This window comes from Plectropomus leopardus, chromosome 19, assembly GCF_026936395.1.
Source record: "Plectropomus leopardus strain MGB_pleo_1.0 chromosome 19, ASM2693639v1, whole genome shotgun sequence".
Classification (NCBI taxonomy): Eukaryota; Metazoa; Chordata; class Actinopteri; order Perciformes; family Serranidae; genus Plectropomus; species Plectropomus leopardus.
The window spans coordinates 25,494,864-25,518,110 of NC_142194.1; the positions used below are offsets into that span (position 1 = coordinate 25,494,864).

Here is a 23,247-nt window from a genome sequence, read left to right on the forward strand (position 1 = left end):
GACCTGGGAAATACCTTCAAATAGAATAATTTTGTAACATATTTTTGAATTGAGAGATGGCAATTACAATTTAAGAGGGTTGTTAATTTTCGAAAAAATGTAAAATACAGATGTATTTCAATTTTGGGAGACAAACTATGGAATGGACTCAGTGATGAGCTGAAATTGTGTTGCTTTCTGTTGAGTTTTAAAATAAGGATAGGATAGAGGATAGCAGTTTACAGTATAATGCGTTTGGGTTTCTTTTCTAGTTTTTTTTATTATTAATTCATTTATTTAGTTTCTTTGTTGCTGCTGTTATTATCTTATCCTTTGGTATACTTAGGATTGTCTAAAAATTAGCCTTGGGCTTCAGCCTAGTCCTTTTTTTGTTATTGATTGAAAAAAAATGAGGTGAAATAGTCTAGTTCTCATGATCAAAATAAAATCATTCATTCATTTATATGTATTTGTTTTTTTATATATATATATATTTTTCTAAATCTACTAATTTCTTGTAATTTGTGGAACATTTCCTTCCAAGTTGCTCATTGCCCTTTTTTTCTGTGTTTTTGAAAGAGATCAAGCAAATTTGCTCACATTCAAAGGTGTAAATACTCGCAAAAGAGTCTGAAAGCAGCACAAGACTCTAGTTTTCAAAGGGTTAAACTGTGGATTGCAATATTGCAGACCTGCGAAAAGAAACTCGTTCAGCAGCAGATTATATTATATCATGGTGGGAGATGGATGGAAGACTCTCATATTAAAAAAATAATCTAACTTACAGAAAACATCAGAGCGGCGATGCAAAAGAAATCCGTTCTCTGAGATGTTCCTTCTTTCAGCAGAATGCGATGCAATCTGTGTGTGTTTGGATGTATGGCAGCAAAGGTACCAGTCTCAGATATTAGATGTAACTATCCTGCTGCTAGGGTTACAAAAAACAATCTCGTGGTTTTACTTGTGCAAAAAAGAGCTGAACACACACTCACACATATTCGCATATATAACACACAAAAGCGTTCCTGCCCTCAAAGAGAACATCCTCTCCCCTCTGTGTTCTGACAAAGAAGAGGAAGGTGCAGCTAGCTGTGCCTTTTTCAGAGTAAGACAAATCAGATTTCTCTCTGGGAATTACAATCAACTCACAGTTTGTTTAAGACCGCAGAGCTTAAGTCTCATTAAGCGTAGTATTTACATGCACTCAAGTAACCTGGTTAGTGTCCGCTTTCTGCATTAAGCTGATGTCAACGTCTTGAAACAAGAAACCATTTTAACATGAATTCAATTCTGCTGGAGAAATGTCTATCCCTTAAAGGCCAAATCCAATTATTTTCTATACTTTTCTTAATGTCAAAAAACAGCAATCTATTGATCCTTCTGTACTAACAAGTGTTGTGTGTGTATCTAAAGCCTTGTGCATTTTCTTTCACTGTGCCATAGAGCTCAACTGTTGTTCATGCAAGTATTAAAAACACATCACTGGACCACGCTGTCACACTGGGTGACATTCCTTCATTACCATGAACACACACAATGTAGTTTGTTTTAATTTAAAGTACTATTTCACCCATAAAATTATCACGCCGAACTGGTGAAGAAAGCTTTGTTTTCTTGCACGCCTTCATGGTGAACAAAGAACCCAAAAATGTAGAAAAAGCTTGATAAATTGAAGATGCAGGGGTCCACATCTAACAATAGCAAAACTGTATCAAAACATCTGTTTACAAACTCACACACCTCACGCATTATAATACAAGTCTCATTTATCCAGTCAGCAAGTAGTCTAGTTAGTAAGCTCAGTACTTCCAAAAAGCATGAATTTTTGCTGAAACTTTCTGACTTAAAATACTTCTTCATACGAGAGCCGCGCATGGGCAAGTGCATTATTTCAAACTCTGGTCGTGCATTCGATTGAGTTATAGAGGAGCACTACTCGTCTGTGCGTGAGACTGGTTAAGCGGAAAATCACATAAGAGACTGTAAACACACGTTTTGATTTAGTTTTGTTGTAATCACACGTGGACTCCCTTTACTTCAACTCATCAAGCATTTTCCTCGTTCTTGGATTCTTCATTCTCCGTGGAGACATGAGAGAAAAATAAAGTTTTCTTAATGAATTCAGCATAACACTGGGTGATTAACTGATATACAAATTATTATTTCGGGGGTTGAAGTATTCCTTTAATCCAACATTAACTGTCCTGCTGCAGGAAATGCTCTTATCTGCTGCTGAACGTATTCCCTAATAAATGCAGTATTTCTTCCTGTTTGAGTTTGCAAAACACCTCAGTGAGCTGTTGTATTAATTAAACTACCACACTGTGACCTGTTTTTAAAGATTTATGTCTTCTGTTGGAACAATGAGCTTGGGGCTGACTGACTTCAGACAGGGTGTGGCAGGAAGGCGGTGAGATGAAGGAAACGTCGTTACTTATAGCTTCATCAAAGATAATTTAATCCAACTAAAACTGAAATAAATTAAAACATATTTGTTTTCACAGTGGAACATCAGACTGTATGATAAGGAAAAGCTGTGTCCCCACTACAGATCCTGGTCTCTCACTGCATCAGTGCACACGCTCCAACCAGGAAAAACAGCACATATCTAAAGAGGCACTCAGGGAGCACAGGCCAAATGCCCTGTTTATCAATAGCTATGAAATAGAATAGAAAAAGTAATTTGTGTATCCATCCAAAGATTCGGATCAGCTCCAAAATTTAAACACTTCCTCCTTAGCCCATGTGACACCCTTCCACCATGTTTCATAAAATTTGGGGCGATAGTTTTTCTGTAATTCTGCTGACAGCCTAACCAACGAACAAAACAAACCAGTAGCGTCACCTCATTGGTGGAGGTGATAAAAGGATTTAAAGCACCAGCATCATGTGTCAATAACACACTTACAATAAGCCAGCCTTTATTTAAAGTATTATAGTAGATAAATATGATAATTTGCCATCATGTATTTTGAAGTCTTCAGGTTACAGTGTTTCTCTTTTTTCCTGCTTACCTCATTTCTGCCAATAACCTGCTGGCTTTGTAAGTAAACTTAGTTTCTGTTAGAGTACTGTTTTCATTCACTGTGCAACCAAAAAAAGCTTTCATATGAGTATCAGAAACATACTAAACATTGTTTAGCTTGTACTATATTGTAATCTTTTAGAGATGTACCTCCTCGCTTTGGCCAGCTCCTTGTCCCACTCTTTGAGGAGTTTGGGCACCGTCACCTTGGAACGGTCACGTTCATTCAGAGACCAGAGATCTTTGGTCTCCAGAGGCATTTTGTAGCCTTTAATGGCCATACTGAAAGAGAGAGAAACAGTAAAGTGTAACTGCTGTAAAGAAATGAGACATTAGAGCAGTGATACTCAATTTACAGCCTACGGGCCAAATCTGGCCCATGATAGGGTGCCCCCAAAAATTTTCTAATTCACAACAAAAATAAAATGATTAAAATGGCTGTGAATTATTTTTGTACAGTTACTACAGATAAGGTGCCAGAGTGCATAAAACAGCATCAAAATGAAGCTTGTTTATCACAAAAAAAGTGTCTATGAAGGATCCCCCACACACCCTGACAGAGGTCCAAGCGAAGCCCTTGATGTCCCAAAATCCCCAAAACGCCCTTAAAGACCTAGAAACATCCTGAAATTGGCAGAATGTCCTAAAATTTGCCAAATTTCCTACAATCAGAGAAAAAAAAAAATCCTAAAAATGTCCTAAAATCCAAAAATTTCCCCGGCCTCCTGTCATTTTTGCAAAAGTGGCCCCTAAGGAAAGCAAGTTTGGTCTCCCTGCATTAGAGGGCCGTCAGCCTCCACCTGCTCCACAATTAAAGCTTTCCTAACATGTTTTCTTCTGTCCCCTGGTGTGTGTTTCATTCTATTGACAGAATATGACTCTAAAAATAAAATCCTTTATTTGAGAGACAACTCAGTAAGAATGCTCCCCACAAATACACTTAATTGAGTTTCCTGGATTTGTAAATCATCATTATGTACTTGTGGATTGTATTTCACCGGATACTGTCCCAATGCATTTTCTGGTATGACAAGAGATTGGCTTACAGAAGAAAACAGAAAGAAGATGCTGTACTTCCATCATGGAGGAGCAATGTCTTGAACATAAGAGAACAGCTGGCATGAGATAAGTGCTTCCAATGATCTTGAACATACTGCCATGTATGCCAATACTGAAAAATGTTGCAAAACCCCTCCAGCAGTGAAATCGACAATAATGTCCGTTATAATAAAACACTGCAGGGACCACCAAAATGTTCAACATTAAATAAATAAAAAATACACAATGAAATAAATACTTAGATGAATAAATTGTGTAAAAGATTAAAAGAACCAAAAAGCACTTTCCCCATAGATGACCATTATAAAAGAGATGTTTGTAAAACTGTTGACAGGACACCTCCACCTGCAAACAAGGTCAAATAAGACTCTTTCCATTATGAATATTTTGATCCATTAAAGTTTTATATTTATAAAAGCTGAGAAAAGCGATTTGAAAATATGTGATTTTTTCCATTAGATTTTGGATTATGGCAGAAAATAAGCTCTGTGGCAAACATATGTTTATGATATACATTTTGTTCAGAAAGATAATCTCCACAAATTAACCTTTGAATCGTTCTATTCTGGAAGGAAAAAGCCCTTGTTAAGCTATAAGCCTCTTGTTAGCAACCGCCCTTTAAAAGACACATAAAGGCTTCAAAGTTCATAAGTGCTGTATCTAATAATGTATTTTATGTCATACAACAAATCCTCTTCAGCTTGTGTTAACCACAGACCTTATTAAAGGCTTTTAAGAAAAAAAAAAACATTTAAAAAACCCACAGACTTTGAGACAAGAGAACCAAGACTGCTGTAATGCTAACTTATTTCCAGGTTTTAAGACTTATTACTGGGGTTAACTTGATTTTATGAAATGTTACATTAAAGAGAGGCAATTTGAAATTTTAAAAAATCCATAATCATATTCATTTCATATTGTATTTTCTTAAATTTGGTACTGAACCTACTTTGTATTCACTGATTAGTAAAGCTAATCTCTATATAAACACAGACAAAGCGTGAGTCTGTGGGTGATGCAGTGGCAGAGAGAGCTGTGTGAACATACCTGGTGAACCACCAGAACGTCATGGTGGAGAGAAAACCTGCTGTGGATTCAGGGCAGGGATTCTGAAAAACAAAATGAATAATATGCAGACAAGTAGGCAAGAGAGGTTACAACGAGAAAACAGATGAGAGCATGTGAGCAACTGCAAAAAAACATGTTCTGTGTGTGTGTGGCCTGTTATAACAAGCAGGAAGTGTTGCCAAAGCACACACTCAAGACTTTCACCCACTCATGACACTAAATGCATAGTGTCAGCAGGAATATAAGGTGCTCTCACAAATAACATACAGACACACTCATGCTTCATGGAGTCTGAGTGGACACTGCGGTAGCACGAATCACTCACAGGGTCTGTGACGACATTGGAGAAGAGAGGAGGCTTCTCGTTGAAGCAGCAGAGGATCAGCTCGAGGACCACCAGGGCGAAGTAGATGTAGAAGGTGGTGAATCGCAGTGTGTCAGTTGCTTTATTGGTTACACCGTCAGTCACTTTGCTATCAAATGCAGTCTAAAACACACAGAGACAGACACAAACACACATGCACACACACAAGATGAGGTGTGTTCAGACAAGCAGTTGTGAGAATCCCTTGTCAAGCAGCAATGTGTTTAAATGCAGTCAAATGGATATCATGCATAAGAGTTTTTCACAGACAAGTGCAGATTTTCTGAACAAATATCTTCCTTTCTGTTTCCAACTTATGTCATTGAGAAATGGCCAAAAGAGTGTTTTTGCAGATCATTATGATGTCACAGGTGACCTTTGACTTTTTAGATATCAAATGTCAGCACTTCATCATTATATCCTATAAGACAATTGTGTGAAATTTGAGCGTATGAATTCTTGAGTTATGGCCAAAAACATGCTTAATGAGGTCAACGTGACCTTGACCACTGACCTTCGGTCCCCAGATTCTAATCAGTTCATTCTTGAGTCCAAGTGGACATTTGTGCCACATTTGAGGAAACTCCCTCATGGCCATCTTCAGATATTGTGTTTATGAAAATGAGATTGATGCTAGGTCACAGTGACCTTGACCTTTAAAAACCAAAATCTAATCAGTTCATCCTTGAGTCCAAGTTGACATTTGGGCCAAAATTGAAGTTATTTCCTCAAGGTGTCCTTGAGATATGACGTTCACAAAATGCGACAAATGCAAAGTCAGCTTGACCTTGACCTTTTACCACCAAAATCTTATCAGTTCATCCTTGGGTCCACTTGAATAGGAAGCTCTGGCTTGCATTGAAACAGAAAAAGTTGAGGTATGAGTATGAGTTATGTTGCCTTGTTCTGTGCATTCACAATAATCAAGATGTTTTCGAGATGTGCTGCATGCATGGAAATGTACTAAATCTCAACTTCAGTCATCCAACTGTTCCAGTTCTCACAACATCAGTGCTTCCAAGACACACACACACACACACACACACACACACACACACAGACACACACACACACACACAGACACACACACACACACAGACACACACACACACACAAACGCACACACACAGGGAAGCCACTCACTTTTCTTCACAAACTTCTGAATCAGCTGAACATGATTATGAAAAGAGGCGTTCCCTTTGACGGTGCAAAATCATTTAACTTTTTCTGAATCATATTTGTTCATGGGCTGATTTTCTGTTCTGGATCAACGTGATTATAGCAGCACAGGTCTGCAGTCGCCTGAGACGACCTCAACACATGGCTGCTTGGTTAACTAACTCTTCACACTCTGTTTGAGGCTCTGCCCTCACGTCTGCCTGCCTGCTTCATGTCTGGGCTTAGTCTGACCACAAAGAAGCCAGAAAATGTCATCAGTAGGACTTTGAACCCTTTGAAACCTGGATCAACATCAGTTTTCTTGTGCTGCTTTCAATCAGCAAATTGGTATGAAATGTCCTGCAAATTAATTTTCTTGTAACTTTTATAAATTTCGTGCAAGTTTTTGGGTAATTTCTTGTAATGCTGCTCGTTACCTTCTTTCCGTGTTTTTGAATGAAATCAAGCCAATTTACTCAGGTTACAAAGGGTTAAATATGAACTCTCAGTTATGTTAAAAGTAGTTTCTGGTTTGAGGTAATTTTGGCACAATCAAAGGAGGCTAAAAGTGTTGGGGGAAAATTCCAACCCCCATCCATCATGTGGCACAAAAGGATTGCAGCAACTAATTGGAGACAGCAGCCTGACACGCCTTTTGCACTCTGACACACTGCTGCAGGCTGGATAGGTGTGTCTGCTGAGGACTGATATAAAGGAAGTTTCACCCACATATGGAGAGTATTTGATGAACAAAGATCTTATAGTCTGTAGTTATTTCAGCCTTCTTGAGTGGCGTTACCATGATGATGAAGTGCATTTCTCATACGTTTGTCTGGTCCACATGCTTTACTATGTTCAGGCCATTTTTAACAATTGATGGTGACTGTAGCCGTAAATCTGATTATCCCCCAACCATTGAAACATGTGTAAACTTTTTTTTTAAAGATATTTTTGGGGCGTTTGCCTTTAATCGATAGGACAGAGAGAGGAGATGACATGCAGCAAAGGGCCGAGGCCGGAGTCGAACCCTGGGCCGCTGCGGCGAGGACACAGCCTCTATACATGGGGCCCCTGCTCTATCCACTGAGCCACCAGGCACCCATGTGTAAATGTTTTAATCGGAGTGGGCATTACTCTGATTATTGATCATAATCCAATTATTTTCTGCATGTCCAGCCAGTAACATTTTTACAATACAGACAGGGAATTGTGACAACAAGAGCAGAGTTATAACAGAAATGTCCTGTTAAGACGTCACAAATAACGCCACAAAAACAGTTGCCACACATGCAGCAAAACTGGAGAAATATTAGCGTTCATTTACAGTGGTTTATCTGACAAGCTGATAAATGTAAGTCCAACACTGACTCTAATTTTAGCTCTGTTTTGACCAACTCCAATCAGCAAACCAGAAAACATAATACCTCGGGCCACAGCAATCATAGGTGTGGAGGTTTTAAAACTCTGAGAAAACTGGCTGAAACTGACCAACTTTAAAAAAAAAAATAAGATAAAAGATCAACCTTTGGCATGTTTCATATCAAAAGATATTGTAAATAGTTCAAAAGCTTGGCTTTTCAAGGTTGTTTCACTAAAAAGGCATGTTAATAAAAGTATTTTATTCTTTACAAAACAACAGTGACTCCAGTATGCTCTTGGGTGATTTTAAGCATATTTTGCTGATTATTGGTTGATATTGTGGATCACAGTTATTAGCCTTGGATAATTGTGACATGCATTTTTCATATTGTCCCATGTCAAACTATGTTCACCAGCTTGTTGCTAACTTTGGTGGTAGACAGTGGTGTACAGTTGGTTTCCAGCTTTGGCACTGAAAACAACTGCCTGCTGGGATAGAAACATCGCTGATGACAACAATGAGACTAAAAACTGTAAAGCTGTGAGCAGTAAAACCAAAACAATGAGCTGGAAAGATGCTACAATCCTTTGCAGAGCTGAGGGGAACTGCTGAGGCAAAAGATGATTCTCTGTGGGCTCATTACAAGTGATGCCTTTAATCCTTTGAAACCTGAGAAATTTGGCTTGATTTCTTTCAAAAGGAAGCCAATGAGCATCAAAAGAAGAAATTACCCAAAAATGAGCAAAAAATGTGTAAAAAAGTATAAGAAAATTAAAAAAAAAAGAAAAAAAGAAAAAGAAAGTTTAAAACAACCATAAAAATACACACAGAAATGACCCAGAAAACCAATTAAGACTTATTTCATGATTTTACACATCCAATTCAGTTTCATTAATAAAGCCAATTATCACAGTTTGCCTCAGAGGGCTTTACAGCGTACCACATCCCTCTGTCCTTGGACCTTCACAGCGACCAAGGCAGATCTCCCACTGCCAGGGATAATCATCAACATCTGCGCCCCATCAATGAATATGTTATGATCAATTTGTGCCATGAGGCTGCTCCTTTTGTGCATCATTTATCCAGTCTTACATTACACACTGTCTTGCCTTGTTGCCTGTAGAATTTTTTGGCAAACGGCGCAGCACTGGAAGCAAGATAGGTGGCTGCAAAGATAAAAGTTTTTAGGAAAAATGCCAAGTAGAGTGCATCATGTGCCACAACGGGACTGTAACACAACAGCTGCTAATCTGCTTTCACTAGAGGTGAGACAAGTATGCTAGGAACAACAGGCCTACTATTCCCTCTCTGCTTAGTCGTGCCCCGGGCTGACCCCTTCAAAACATCCGCTCACTATAAACTTCAAAACCAACACCGGAGACAACTGAAGTGTGTAAATGAGAACACTGAGGAGGATGAGAGGCAGGGGAGGAAATAAGCACAAGAGCAAAAATAACATGAGGTACATGTAAGGAGAGAAGGATAGAATAAGAATGAGAAGAAAAATGAAAGGGCACCAGACAGAGAGGATGATTACACACGCGTAAAAGGCATTTAATGGCTACGGTGTGTTCTCACCTGGTTGGAGGCCCTCAGGATCTTGGAGCGGAAAGGCACAATGGCACACAGCACAGACAGGAACCAGAAGATGAAGAGCACCCCTGAGGACTGAACCCCGCGTAACCTCTCAAACTGGATCAGAAATGTGGCCAATAGCTGAGAGGAGAGGGGGGTGCAGAGGGAGAGACTGAGTTAGATTAGCCAGGACAGAATCACTGAGGGCATGTGAGGTAAACTCCAGTCTGACTAGGTCAGTCTTTCATGCTGACTGCTCCGTCAAACATGGGCTGACTCGGGACTTGAGTCTTTTTGAGGGGTTTTGCAGAACATTATAATGTCACGGTTGACCTCTTATATTAAATGTCAGAACTTATCCTATGACACACGTGTGTGAAATTTGAGTGTATGAATTCTTGACTTATGGTAAAAAAAAACAAAACAAAACATGTTATATGAAGTCATCATGACCTTGACCTGTGACCTTCGACAGTCAGATTCAAATCAGTTCATTCTTGAGTCCAAGTAGACATTTGTGCCAAATTTGAGGAAACTCCGTCAAGGTCCTCTTCAGGTAAAAGCATTCGCGAGAACGAGACAAATGCTTAGTCACTGTGACCTTGATCCTTGACCACCAAAATCTAATCAGTGCATCCAGGTAAAGGTTTTTGCCAAATTTGGAAAAAAAAAGCAATTTCATTATCGACATATTGTACGATTTTGGAGGTAAACCCTGTGTTCACAGAGCTTCCTAAGAGGCATCACTTGGTTTTGTTTTTGTTGGCCAAATTTTGTATTAAGTCTTAAACTGAGTAATTTTGGGCTGCTTGCAAAAAAGGTACCAAAATTTGAGGGTTTCCCCACACTTTCATTTATTTGTGGCAGCACATAATGATTAAAGCATCTGCCACCACATATTGGTTTTATATTTTTGGAGCTGGACCATTCTGTTGGAGTGCCACTGGAATGCATATATCATTCAGCTATGCATTTGCACCACACTATCAGACCGGAGAGCATATTCTGGGCAAGGATGGATTATACATATACTACATATACTAATTGTAAGTAGGTTTTTAGTTTGTAGTATGTTCAGACTGGAAGAGTGATGAAACCAAGCACAGTGAAACCAGACAGACTACAAACTAAATATACTGGATATTTGCATGTGCCGTTGATAGACACTTTTCTTCCATTTGCTTATGCATACAAAATACAAAAAAAATTTTGAGTAAATTGTCGCACATAATTTATTTCTTTAAAAGGGTAAGGTATGATGGTTTTGTTGGGTAGTAATTGCTAAAACAGTACTATGACGTATGTGTTTGCAATACGATGACACTGATATTTAGCATGTAGTACATGCTGTAAAGAAATCGCATGTATGGATTTAGGACAAACCATGAAGAGCTACAGCTGGCTTAGAAACAGCAGTGCCAGCTAATTGCTCAAAATGATGAAAATGAAATGAAAGCACATAAATAAGCTTTCTGTGGAAGTACAGATTGTGTTCTTACTGCATATGAACCAAACAAGTTACGCTGGAACTGATAACTCTTTGAAGATTGTTTTGGTTATAGGAGGAAAGAAAAAAAATGTCATTGATGTTGATTTAGACTAAACAGACAGTTAACAGCCCTAAGAATGCCCAAACTCCTAATTCCTCAAAACATTTTCTCCAGCGAGTACTTTGATGCCAAAAGGTACAAGAACAGGATGGGATAAAAAATTCAGTTGCTGAAAAGGAGGTGGAGGAGGAGAAATGTTTCTTTCCTATGTAACAGGAACGTGGAGAAAAAATCTATTTACACAGCCTCTGATTAGGCATACACGATAGGTGTTTTTAATGAATTTCTTGAACCTTTTGAGACTTGGATCAACATCAGTTTCTTGTGCTGCTTTCATATGCCTTTTACAGCTGCTTGACCCTTTGAACTCGAGCAAATTGGTTTGATTTCTTTGGAAAAGGTAATGTTCTTGTAACTTCATCATAATTTCTTGAGAATTTATAGGCTATGTCTTCTTACAAAACATGAATGTATGTGAGTCTGTATCTTACAGGCTAAATAAGGTCTACTTGTTATGAACTCCAAAAGCCAAGAATACTCTTAAGTTTTTAATAAAATAATTGAACTTAGATTTAACTTAATATGAAATGGAAACAACATACTGATGGTGTGACTTGTAGGATGTTCATGACAGATACAGCTTTTTAAAACAGTGGAACAGTGGAAGTGTTTATGGACGGTCATATCCTCACCATGGTCATGCCGAGAACCAGCGGGGTGACGAAGAAAATGGGTGGCTGGGTGAGCCCCTGCCGCAGTTCGTGGAATGTGTAGAAGAGATCTGTCCAGCACACGATCCATAACATCAGGCCAAACACCTGAGAGCGCACAGAGAGGGGGGGGGGGTGAGAAGGCAGACACTAAATACTTTAAAAACAGAGGGAAGTAAGGCACATGATTAACTGGCTGGTAATCTATCTAAACACTAGAGGGTGGGGGAGCTTTGGTGGCTGGCCCTGTGTACATTGTTCAGGAGTTATTGACAACTTACATTTAAAGTGAAATTAAATAAAGTACTTATTCAAAACTGTAATTACTAACAACATGAAATATAAGTTTTATCGATTCTCCAGAAGTGATAGTAGCGCCTCCATTCGTGTTTCCAAGTGGTTCAGACTAACAATATCATCAGTGGTCATTCGACTGGTGCAGAATTGTGGCATACTGGCCCACACTGAAAAAAAGAGAACGGCTAATAAACTTCAAATAATTGTATCAATTGGTAAGACATAAGTGAATGAAATTTTCTCAACTTGATTTCCAAGCAGTTGTGTTTATTGAACTTGACAACTTGATTTGAAGCAACTTCATTTATTTATTTGTTACCAACTGAAGTAATAACTTTCAGTTAGTTAACACTTCTCTATTTTTAGTGCAAAGAACACACTTTCTCAATACAGTCACTAGAAAAAGAGTAGCTGTGAAACAGTGACTGTATTTTTCTAAATGTTAAAAACTTCTCAAAAATGCCTCTGTAATACCAGGATTTGATCCATTAGGTCTAACAAAATTTGGAAAATCTAGACAAGCAGTTTAACTGAATTATTTTATCTCATTCATGTGTGCGGCAGACCAACTGCAATTCAGCCACCTCGGTCAGTTAGCTGGTCAGCTTAGTTTATTTGCTTCCTTTTTGCAAGTAAAACACAAGGGGAAGATGTCTCAAATTGGTATTTGAACAACGCTATGGAGGCTGGAGACAAAAAAAAAACAAAAACAAAATGAAAACTTGTGACAACGTTCGTAGAAATGTTAATTTCATTCACCAAAGCTGTGATAACGACCTTTTTTCTATGACAAAGACAAGACATTTGTGAGCTAAAAAAAGCTATTTTATCAAAAACTATAACAAAAAAGTTAAGAATGTTTTGTCAAGAAATTAGTAAAATATTACAAGAAAACCACATGAAAATGAGCAAAAAAGAGAAAGAACAGAAAAGTAAAAAATAATTAAATAAATAATAATAAAACTAGAAAATGACACCAGAGCTTAAAAACTGAATATTCTTTTTCTTTTTTATCTGTAACACAGTCTTAAATATATCAGTAAGAGTATTCTAAATACTCTTAAGAAAAAAAAAAAAAATAATAATAATACGTTTTTTTTAATGGTTACCTTTCAAGACACTCAGGGTCAATTTACAGCTACAACAATAATAAAACAGCAAAATATAATAGTAATTCTCCCCAGCTAATTTTTAGATTATAAGTTTTATCATCTTTTACTATTTTTTGGAGTTTGTGTGACATTTCTTGACAAGTTGCTCATTATGTTTTTTCACATTTTTGAAAAAAATCAAAAAAATTATTTTAAGGTTTCAGAGGTTTAAATGTTTGTGAAAGTTGTCTGAATCAATCCAGGTGTTAAAGGGTTAATCACAGACTCTTTTAGAGGAGATGAGTTGAAACCTCCAGACTAACATGTTGCAGATTTAGGAAGAATTTAGGATGAAATAAAGTTATTATTCTGCTTCTTAAAAGTGAGATGGATAAGTCAAATTTAAGAGTGAACCAGGGTATAATCCCTGAAAAGTTTTGTAAAGTTTGTTTTAGTTCGTTTTGTAAAGTCTGCTTAGCATTTTGGGCCAAAGACTAAGTATAAATCAAAAAAAGCTGCCAAAATTAACATCGGTTCACTACCAGTTCATATACTATCACGTGCTTCAGTGTGAGTCCAGGCAATGCTGGATCTCAAATGTCAGTTAGCCACTCGCCCACAGGTCTGAAAGCTTGACTTTATTCCACAATCATGTCCAAAAATGTTTTCAGCCTCTTTTGAATCATGTATAGCTGCAGCATCATTTTATTTCACAATTACCAATTTCAGGTCAACTTTAAAGTATTCTAACTGTTTGGAGCCAGCCAATGAAATACTCGGCGGATTTCCATTAAATATTCGGATTTCCATTAAATATTCAAATTGCGCAAATTGAAATTGTGAAAATAAAATATGTCTAATGGAAACAAGTCCATTTTGAAAAAGCTATTTTTAGCAAAAATGTTTTTACACTTGTATAAGGTGGCATTTCAGGGAATTAAAAAAAAAAGCCATATTTTGCAGACGTTCAATGGAAACACTTTTTGGCTTTTATAGGTCATATGATGCTATGGTTATGTGCTTGTCAGTGGGAACTGGCTCCTTCATGATGCAGCAGGAGCTACAAGAGCTGTTATTGCATCACATAACTCTTCAAAAGTTGAGCGTATCATCAGAAAGTTTTGAATCCACAATTCCTCTGTGAAACCGTGAACTATCACCTCAGAAATCCCTCATATGTGGCCACTCTACGTATAAGGGGCTTGCCTTTCCATTATCGCTCACATAATTCGCCTACATCGCCTTCGGTTGGAAATAATGACGGCTAGTGTGTAGCTGCAATAGAAATAAACTAATGTTTTGAACATCCATCACCACGCTTCTTGGAATATTATCATGAGAGGAGAAGTCACATACGTAACATCACTCAATGGAAACGCAATCAACTCCCAATTTTGTTTTGTCGACATTTCGAAAATATCACTTAGGTTTTGTGCAAATCTGTAATGAAAACCCGCCTACTGATGAACCAAGAGCATAATAACCAAATAAATTAGTTTAACCCTGCTTTTGGGCACACTGATAAAATATACAACAATAAAATTCCGTCTCACCGTTTTGAACCTGTTCATAATGGACATCATGATGTAGCCTCTGTTGTTCCTCTTGAGATAGAAGAGGTAGATGGGGCACACAGCCCAAAGGTAGATGCACGGCAGCCATGCCAGGACAGTGAGCTGAAAACATACCGACAGGTCGGGCTGTTCGGTGTTGAGCGTCTGACTGGCGTCCTGCAATGACACATAACATGAGGGACGTTAGCTCCTGCACCTCTTATCAAACAACCCCAAACTGTACTACGTATGTGAATGTTCCCACTGACCAGCAGAAATCAAGACTCACACTTTAATCACATTTATCTCCAAACTTCATTGGACAAGTTGTTTACCTTGAAGTAAAATCTGAAAACACTGGGAATATTTACCCATCCTAATAAGAGATTTGTTTTTTAAAGAATTTTGTATGTATCGTAATTTTTCATGGGACAATTTTAAAAATCGGTATTTTTCCTCCAGAATCTATGTATTTTTTTGTTTAATGTAATGTACAATTGGTTCATGTATATTATACCTAGGTTAAATTTAAAGGCCCACATTTGTGCTGTGTGGAGATTTCAGGCACCCAGTTCATTTTGGCCTGATTTTATTTATTTTCCTATGGAACTAGCTTAATGAACAGGGACAGTCAAATGTAGTACTTTACTTGAAGAATCATTGTTGCACATGTTATTTACCACTTTTCTATGTAGCTGAAATAAATATCAGACTGATTGACTGACATGTGATGTGCACTGATTTTTGAAATTTGACTAATGATCTCTCAAAGTGTAGGATTCAATGTTTGCTGTTTTTTTTAAGAAGGAAAAAGAATTGCATTACTTGTAGAATTGCAATAAATCAGAATCACAATACAATGATATAATTGAACCGGGACAAAAAAATATTGTCCCAGCCCTAGTCCACATGGTCAGGGGGGAACATGATGTGAAATTTAGTTCTTTAAATATTGAAGGCTAACACCCCTCAGTGTAGGAACATAATAACTTCAAATTCCAAGATTATCAGCTTTACATGCAACCTCAAAGAAGCAAGTTAAAGGTCGGAGCAACAGCAGCCTGACAACATTCCTCTGACTGTACAATATTTCATAAGTGTGTGTGGCTCAGGAGGTAGAGTAGGTCAACCACTTATCAGAAGATCCTCATATATATATATATAAATATATAATATATATATATTTAAAAAAATTTTTTTGAAGTAATTTCCTTTTTGTTTGCTTTTTACTTTTCTTCTTTGAGTTCTTATTTTCATGGAACCTTTTACTAATTTCTTGCTCATTTTTGGGCCATTTCTTGTTAAATTGCTTGTTGCCCGCCTCCCATGTTTTTAAAAGAAATCAAGCCAATTTGCTCAGGTGTCAAAAGGATAAGAAGTTTAATCATTTAGTCCACTACTGTTGAACTCACACTCTTGAAAATAGAAATAAAAGCATGCAGGGACCTGAAAACATGGTCATCGGAGATTAAAGGTTAAGAAACCTTATGGAAGACGAGCTCTGTGTGTGATGAAGTTTTCATGATAAACTTTTCCACAACACCATTTGAAAACAGCATGACACCTTTCTTTTGCTGCTGAGGAACAATAGCTGAGCGATCCACAGGACATCCGCTGGAGAACGCTAAAGTCAACATGAATCATAGTGGGATGCGGCCCTGACACAGCATTATCGTGCTCCCCCTGGACAAACAAGAGGCTGCAGGCCAACCCACAGATAGAAGCAAGATAAACACAGCTGCCCTCCTCCAACTCTCCACACATCACCACACCCATCTGCTGAAGCATGCGTGCACGGCTAAGTGTGTGCGAAAGTGTTGCGGTGGGAAGGAGGTGACAGGTTAAGCTGAAGCTGGTTGTGTGGAGGGCAGCTGTAAAATGTCCATCTCTACTTCAGGCGCTCTGCCGATTCTGGCTTGTGGGCTTTAAACACACAGTGTGTCCAACTGCTGCTTTCATTACTCTTCTTGACAGACGGAATTCAACAGACCACAACCAAAAGGCTTCTGTTATTCATGATTTTTTTTAAATCTTCTATTTCCCTCATACCTGTCATACTTCCAGAACAGCTTTTTAGGCTTTACCACAAAAATGCACTCTAGCTCTTATCATGACTCAACAGAAAATTGAATACACACAGAGCACACCAAAACATGTTGTTATTCTATTGGATTTTTCCATTTTCACAAGTGCCTCTGCTTCTGAACGGTACATCTAGCTAAGATCCCAGGGAGCAAGTAGGAAAGGTTTCAAAGTTGATTTGAAACCTGGAGCGATATTTTTTAACTTTTCCTGTGCTGCTTTTAGATTTAAAACCTTTGAAACCACAGCAAATTGGTGTTAGTTTTTTCTATTTTTTTATAATCATCACAATAACATATCTAAAAATATGTCACAAAATGTGTTGCATTTTTTAAGCACTTTTTTGAAGGCCATTTCTTTGTTGATGTTTCTTTTACTTTTCACTAACTTTCTTATTGCATTATTTTCTTGCCAGTTTTGGGGGAATTTCCTCTTTCATTGCTCATTGCCTTCTTCCCACGTTTTTGAAATGAATTAAGTTAATATGCTCAATTTTAAAGGGTTACTTTAATATTGGAGCTTGTTTGTTTTCATCTAAAGGGATACTCTGACAATCTTATGTCTGTGCATTAAAAATAAAGACTGGATAAGGGGAAACAGCTAACCCTGCTCTATCACAGGGTAACATCAAAAAATCAACCTTTCAGCTCCTCTAAAGCTTTAATCCCTGCAAAAACCAAGGGGTTAATGCATCAAATTCTAGTTTCACTGTTATTTATGCGAGGGGAAATATTTATGTGAGGAGAAAAACTCTATTTCTAATTATCATGATAACATATTTAAAACTATATGTAACAAATTATATTTTTTAACACTTTTTCCATTTGTATGTTGTTGTTTTATTGTTTTGTTTTCTAACTAATTTCCCAAAATTTTTCCAAAATTCTTTCTTATTAATAATTTCTTACTAGTTTTTGGTTCATTTCGTCTTTCATTGCTTTTTTCCCTTCTTTGCGCGTTTCTAAAAAGAAATCCAGCCAATTGTCTTTCGAAAGGTCAAACTAAGACACAACACTGGAGCCAAACAGGACACACTCATGCTCCATTGTTATTACTGGCTTCTGCCTCTGCTAGGCTATACAGTATACTTGTTAGAAGAAATGACTTTCTGTGTTTGCATTGCAAATGTGCCCTCAGGACAACATCTACTATGTCCTCCATCCCAACATTTCTCCTTCCCTCAGGCCAGCCTGAGCAGCCTTCAGCACATTATTTGTGTTCATACTGTCTGCAACACACATCCAGATCTCACTCGGCATGGAACCCAGTGCTGAAAAGTAAAGGTCAAATTTAAAAGTATTCAGATATCTCCACTGCGCACTGGGGAAAAAGCAGAGAGCAAATACCATGTTTAATAACTGACCGTACCACACAAAGAGTTTTTCTTTGGTCACACACATCACGTTTATTCTCATCTCCGTGACAAAGCCAATGAATGCACATAATACACGGTTTAACAGACCGTTAAACCAAGTCAGCATTTCAGAGATTGTGTAAACCCTTTAAACTTTTGTCAGCAGATATTAACGCTGTTCTTTTAAAAGTGACACGATTTTTTTTTTTTTACAGGAGAAAAAAAAAGTCGATGATTTGTTATCTTTTTGTTTGATATGAAAGCATATGATTCTTGCATCATCTTTTAAAAACATTTCATCTGATACAGAGGCTCATTTCTCCATTAGCACTTATCAAAGCTATGAGAGTGTTAAAGATGTTGAAGCTTACTGATACAATCTGACACGGAAGATATTAACTGCACATAAGCGTTTGTGGTGCCCGAAAAAGCTGGCGACTTATATTAATTTTTAAAAAGCCAATTGATAATAAATACATGTAACTCCAACACACAATCCTTAATAGTCAATAACTGACCACAAAAAGCATAAGAAAACAACTATTAAATGGCATTTAAAGCATCAGAAATCAGCAAACCAATTTGCTCAGTGTCTGAAAGTTTAAAAACTTGTGCATGAACACAGCACAAGAAAAGAGATGTCCATCCAGGTTTCAAAGGGTCAGTAAACTGAAGCACTTACTAAACACAGAGTGGCTGCCCTTTATTCTGTTTCACAGACTTGTTTCAGGAAGCTAACACTACTCTGAAACCTGACACCTGAAACTTAAACAAAAAGTGAGACGAAAAGGGCGAGGCGCTTTGAGATAACAGCCAGCAGAGACGTAGACAGCAGACTGCTTCAGTCAGCCCGCTTAAAAGATTTTAATAAAAGAACACAGAGTCCAAAACAAATCAGGCTTAGAGGAGGAAGCAGAAGGAGCTAACATCCACGTCATGCATGTCCCACCCCTGCCAGTCTCATCACTCAGCGGGATTGTTGCGTAGCACCCAGTTATTGTCAGAGGATGGTTTCAAAGCCGAGGGGATCTGACTTCATAAACACACAATCAGTTTGAGAAAAAAATATTTGCGTATGAGCATGAACTGAATCGATGTTAATAAATGTTAGTAATAGTAATTTTGTTTTATATTATAAAATATATAATAAACAAAATATAATTTATATTTTTACAGTAGAAATGTAGGTTTGATTTTTTTTGAGCCAGTTTAGTTTTCTGTTCCTGAGTTATGGCATTAAATCATAGTAAGAAAAGTGTTTCTGCACAACACTGCAATGTCAATGTCAATGTCAATGTTAAGTTGACCTTTGACCTTTTGTGTACTGTGTACTGTACTGTGTGAGCTCTTTTTAAGTTAAAAAGCTTTTTTTGAGGTCGCAGTGACCTTGCTGTAGTTTTCTACTTCAATAAGCATGGACTTTTGTACTGCTTGATGATATGACGGTAATTCAGGAGCAGAATGTTTGAAAAAAGAAAAACAAAAAGTGAATGGACAAGAAAAAAATTAACCTGTAAAACTAAACTTTTGAAAAAGAAGGAAACGACTTATGATGGCTAAATTGGTCTTGCGTTTTATCAACAGCCTTTCTAACTAGCACCAGAGATGTCCGTCATATTCTGTGTATTTATAAACAGGAGCAAAATACTATATCTGAAAGATCTGCTGTGTGGCTGTGTGTTTTATTGTTAATGACAGTATCAACATTAAAATAATAGTAACAATAACTATGTTAATCCAAACTGCAATTTCAAAATAACTCAAAATAACTTCATTAACTTTGCACAGACTGAGTTTAAATAGAAGTTTAGTTTTTTCCGTTTTTACTCTTTGAAACCACAAGCAACATCACTTTTTTCTCTGCTTTCAGATGCCTTTAACAAGTAGTTAAACCTTCAAACCCTGAGCAAATATGTGCAATTTCTTTCAAAAACATGGTGAGAACAGGTCATAAGCAACTTGGTAAAAGATGTGCCACAGACGGCAAAAATAATTAGACAGCAAAAACAGTAGATTTAGAAAATTATTTTTAAAAAGCTAAAGAAAAATGTCTAGGGAAAAAAGTGAGGGAAAACTACGTGTCTATTTCTCATAATCACATGTTTAGAAAATTATTCTAATTTTCAGAAACTTTTTCCAGGTCATTTCCTTTTTTGTTTGTTTTCAATAATTTTCAAGTAATTTTCTTGTACTTTTTAGTAATTTCTCATTTCTGTTGTTGCTCACTGCTTTCTTCCAAAGCAAGCCAATAATATTTTGCAATGGTCATATATTGTTTTTTATTATGGTCAATAAGCCACCTTCAAAGTTCAAGAAAATACACTGTTGAAAAAAGGGTTTCTTTTTGTTTTTGGTAAAGTTCACTAAATGCATAAAGTTTCCAAAGACTTTTTTTGTCAGTTGTTTTATCTCAGTTATCAAATTCTGTGAAACTGACACCACAACGCAGTGACCCCATACTTCATTCTTAATTTTCTGCTATTTAATTTTCTATCTGTAACACAGACCTTGTGATGTATCATAGATGATTTTATTTCAGCGTATCAAGTATGGCAGATCCTGTTGTACCGTGAATTACTGTGAGTAAAGATGCTACAGACGTGAGCTCCACAATATGGACTTGTCACATGGCATGCAGATTTCCCGGATGACATCCAAAACATCTGCAGCCAATCTTTTCTATGCATGTCATGTCACAGAATGAGAACTAACTAATTAGTTGGCCATTATAGAGAATATTTGACTTAAACAACATTAGTGGTAAAGTCACTGGCAGTAAGCTGGCGCCAGGTCAAAAACTTTGGTAAATCACACAGACAAAAATTAATTTGAGCATTTGTACAGTCTGCACCAAAATAAATATAAGGGCAGCACAGTCAAAATCTGCTCCTATATTTCCAACAGTGCAGCTCAACAGCTGACACTCTGGTAGAGATTTCAGGTGTGTAGTGCATAAGGTAACCTCAAACCTCTTGCCAAGGGATACTCAACTTGCTTTTCTTGGGGGCTACTTTTGAAAAATGACAGGGGACCGTGGGCCAGTCGCAGCAGCCCCATAAATGTTTCTAGTACTTCAGGACATTTCTAAGATTTTGGGACATTTGTAGGATTTTAAGACATTTTTAGGACATTTCTCTGAATTTAGAACATTTCTAGGATTTTTGGATGTTTCTAGGACTGGGGGCTTTGCTGGAACCTCTGTATGGGGGTGCAGGGGATACTCCACTGGCATGTTTTGGATAAACAAACTCTATTTTGATGCATTTTTATGCACTCTGGCACCTAACATATACTAGAAGTACAAAAACAATTCCCAGTATGAATCACTTTACTTTTATTGTGAATTAGAAAACGGTTGGGGGGCCACCTGACACCCTATTGGGGGCCAGATTTGGCCCGTGTGCCATAAGTTGAATATCACATCTCGAGCCTCAAGTAGAGAGGAGGAGTGCGCTACCGACGTCTGGTGCTCCACACCTCTAGTTTTTTTCATTTTCAAACTTTAGCCCACTCTGCAGCTCTGCTGAACTTTTAACCACCTTTTAGCTCACTGTATTGGCTTTAAAGCGCATTTACTATATGGTTCATTTTCAGCTAGACAGATATTCAATAATTGCAGTGGATTTCCCCGACTGGCTTCTATTTTTACCCAGGTGGACATTACATGTACTTGTGGAGACACTGAAACTCATATACAGCATCATGTTTCCAGTTATCTGCCTTATTAAAGCTAATATTGCTAAGACAGAGGTTTAGGATTGAGACCATCACAGTTAGCCCCTGCTCAAAAACAAGACTTTTAAGCTGTTCAGAGTTTGTGACCACCTGCCATGCTGGATTACTCAAGTTACTAAGCACTGTAACCCAGCCAGACCAACTCTCTCATTTTACAACTAAACAGTGCACTTAAATCTGTTTCTAAAATATTGGAGGAGAGAAACAAGCAATGCACTGAACAGAATCTTGATTCATATTTGATCAGTGCTGCCTAGTTTGACAGTTTGACCACAGTTGTGATTGACACAACTGACAGCTGTGTCAGAGACTTCTTGGCTCTGATGGGTTGTTTTATTCCACGCATATGTCCATTAGACGTGCTACACAGCAATAGTGATGGCAGAGGGGTATAATTTGCGCTTATCAAATATTTTAAAAATTCTGTTACACCATAGCCTACGTGTCAACTCAAATGTTTTCAGAAACATATTTTAGTGTATTGTTTTGCTGTTGCAATGTTTGATACAGTTGACCAAAGTATCAAGCACAGCCAAACAGTTGGACCAACTTTCTCATATTACAACTAAACAGTACACTAAAATACATTTATGAAAATGTGAGGTGAGAACTGCAGTGACAGAATTTTGACCAGAGCACTCACAGCCATGTAATGGACCGAGGAAGATCATGAAAAAAAAGAAAAAGAATAAAGGTATTAGGACATTGTGAAAGTGCTGTCAGAATCATATTAATCTGAAGTTAAATCAAAACCAGTTACATTCAGCACTCTTCTATGGTAGTGCAGGTGGTGTGAGGTTGACAAACTTGCATTATGCTTTCTAGTGATTTTAAAGGTATATAAATTGCAGCATGCAGTCCATCTGTTCTCTCTTACAGTGAAAAGCTGTCAAGTAGTAGGTTTGGAAGGCTGACGACAGTAAAGACTGCAGGAGGACAGGAATTGCTGCTGGCCATTTTCACCCACACTCCCAATATGGAAAACATTATCAATGTTATTCATAGATCTGTTCTTCATAGTTTACCAGACACGACTGGATTCCTGAAATGCCGATTATAGGATAGACATTCCTGCTCATAGTAGACAAACGTTTGATTGACATTTGATTGATTACAGGGATATTGCTGTCTGACTTGGGAATGAAAACCAATAAAACAGTTGCAGAATACACAGGAAGTGACTCAGACTGCAGGAATAATAGACCAGACCAGCCTGCAGGTGGGCACAGATAATATAAAAGAACTAGTTTAGAAATGACTAATTCTACAAATTACATTTTGAGAAGC

At 37.5% G+C, this 23,247-nt stretch overlaps 1 protein-coding gene across 2 annotated transcripts in view; it reads right to left on the reverse strand.

Annotated features, from left to right (window-relative positions):
• The window catches only part of abcc3 (ATP-binding cassette, sub-family C (CFTR/MRP), member 3), a 67,108-nt gene that overhangs the window by 35,189 nt on the left and 8,672 nt on the right, over window positions 1-23,247 (reverse strand). For both annotated transcript variants that reach the window (XM_088070331.1, XM_088070332.1), the window contains exons 2-7: window positions 14,790-14,966; window positions 11,831-11,956; window positions 9,592-9,729; window positions 5,457-5,618; window positions 5,111-5,172; window positions 3,155-3,286 (exon numbers count right to left, since the gene is read on the reverse strand). In XM_088070331.1, coding sequence (XP_087926457.1) covers window positions 3,155-3,286; window positions 5,111-5,172; window positions 5,457-5,618; window positions 9,592-9,729; window positions 11,831-11,956; window positions 14,790-14,966 — 797 coding nt within the window. The remainder of the gene's footprint in view (window positions 1-3,154; window positions 3,287-5,110; window positions 5,173-5,456; window positions 5,619-9,591; window positions 9,730-11,830; window positions 11,957-14,789; window positions 14,967-23,247) is intronic.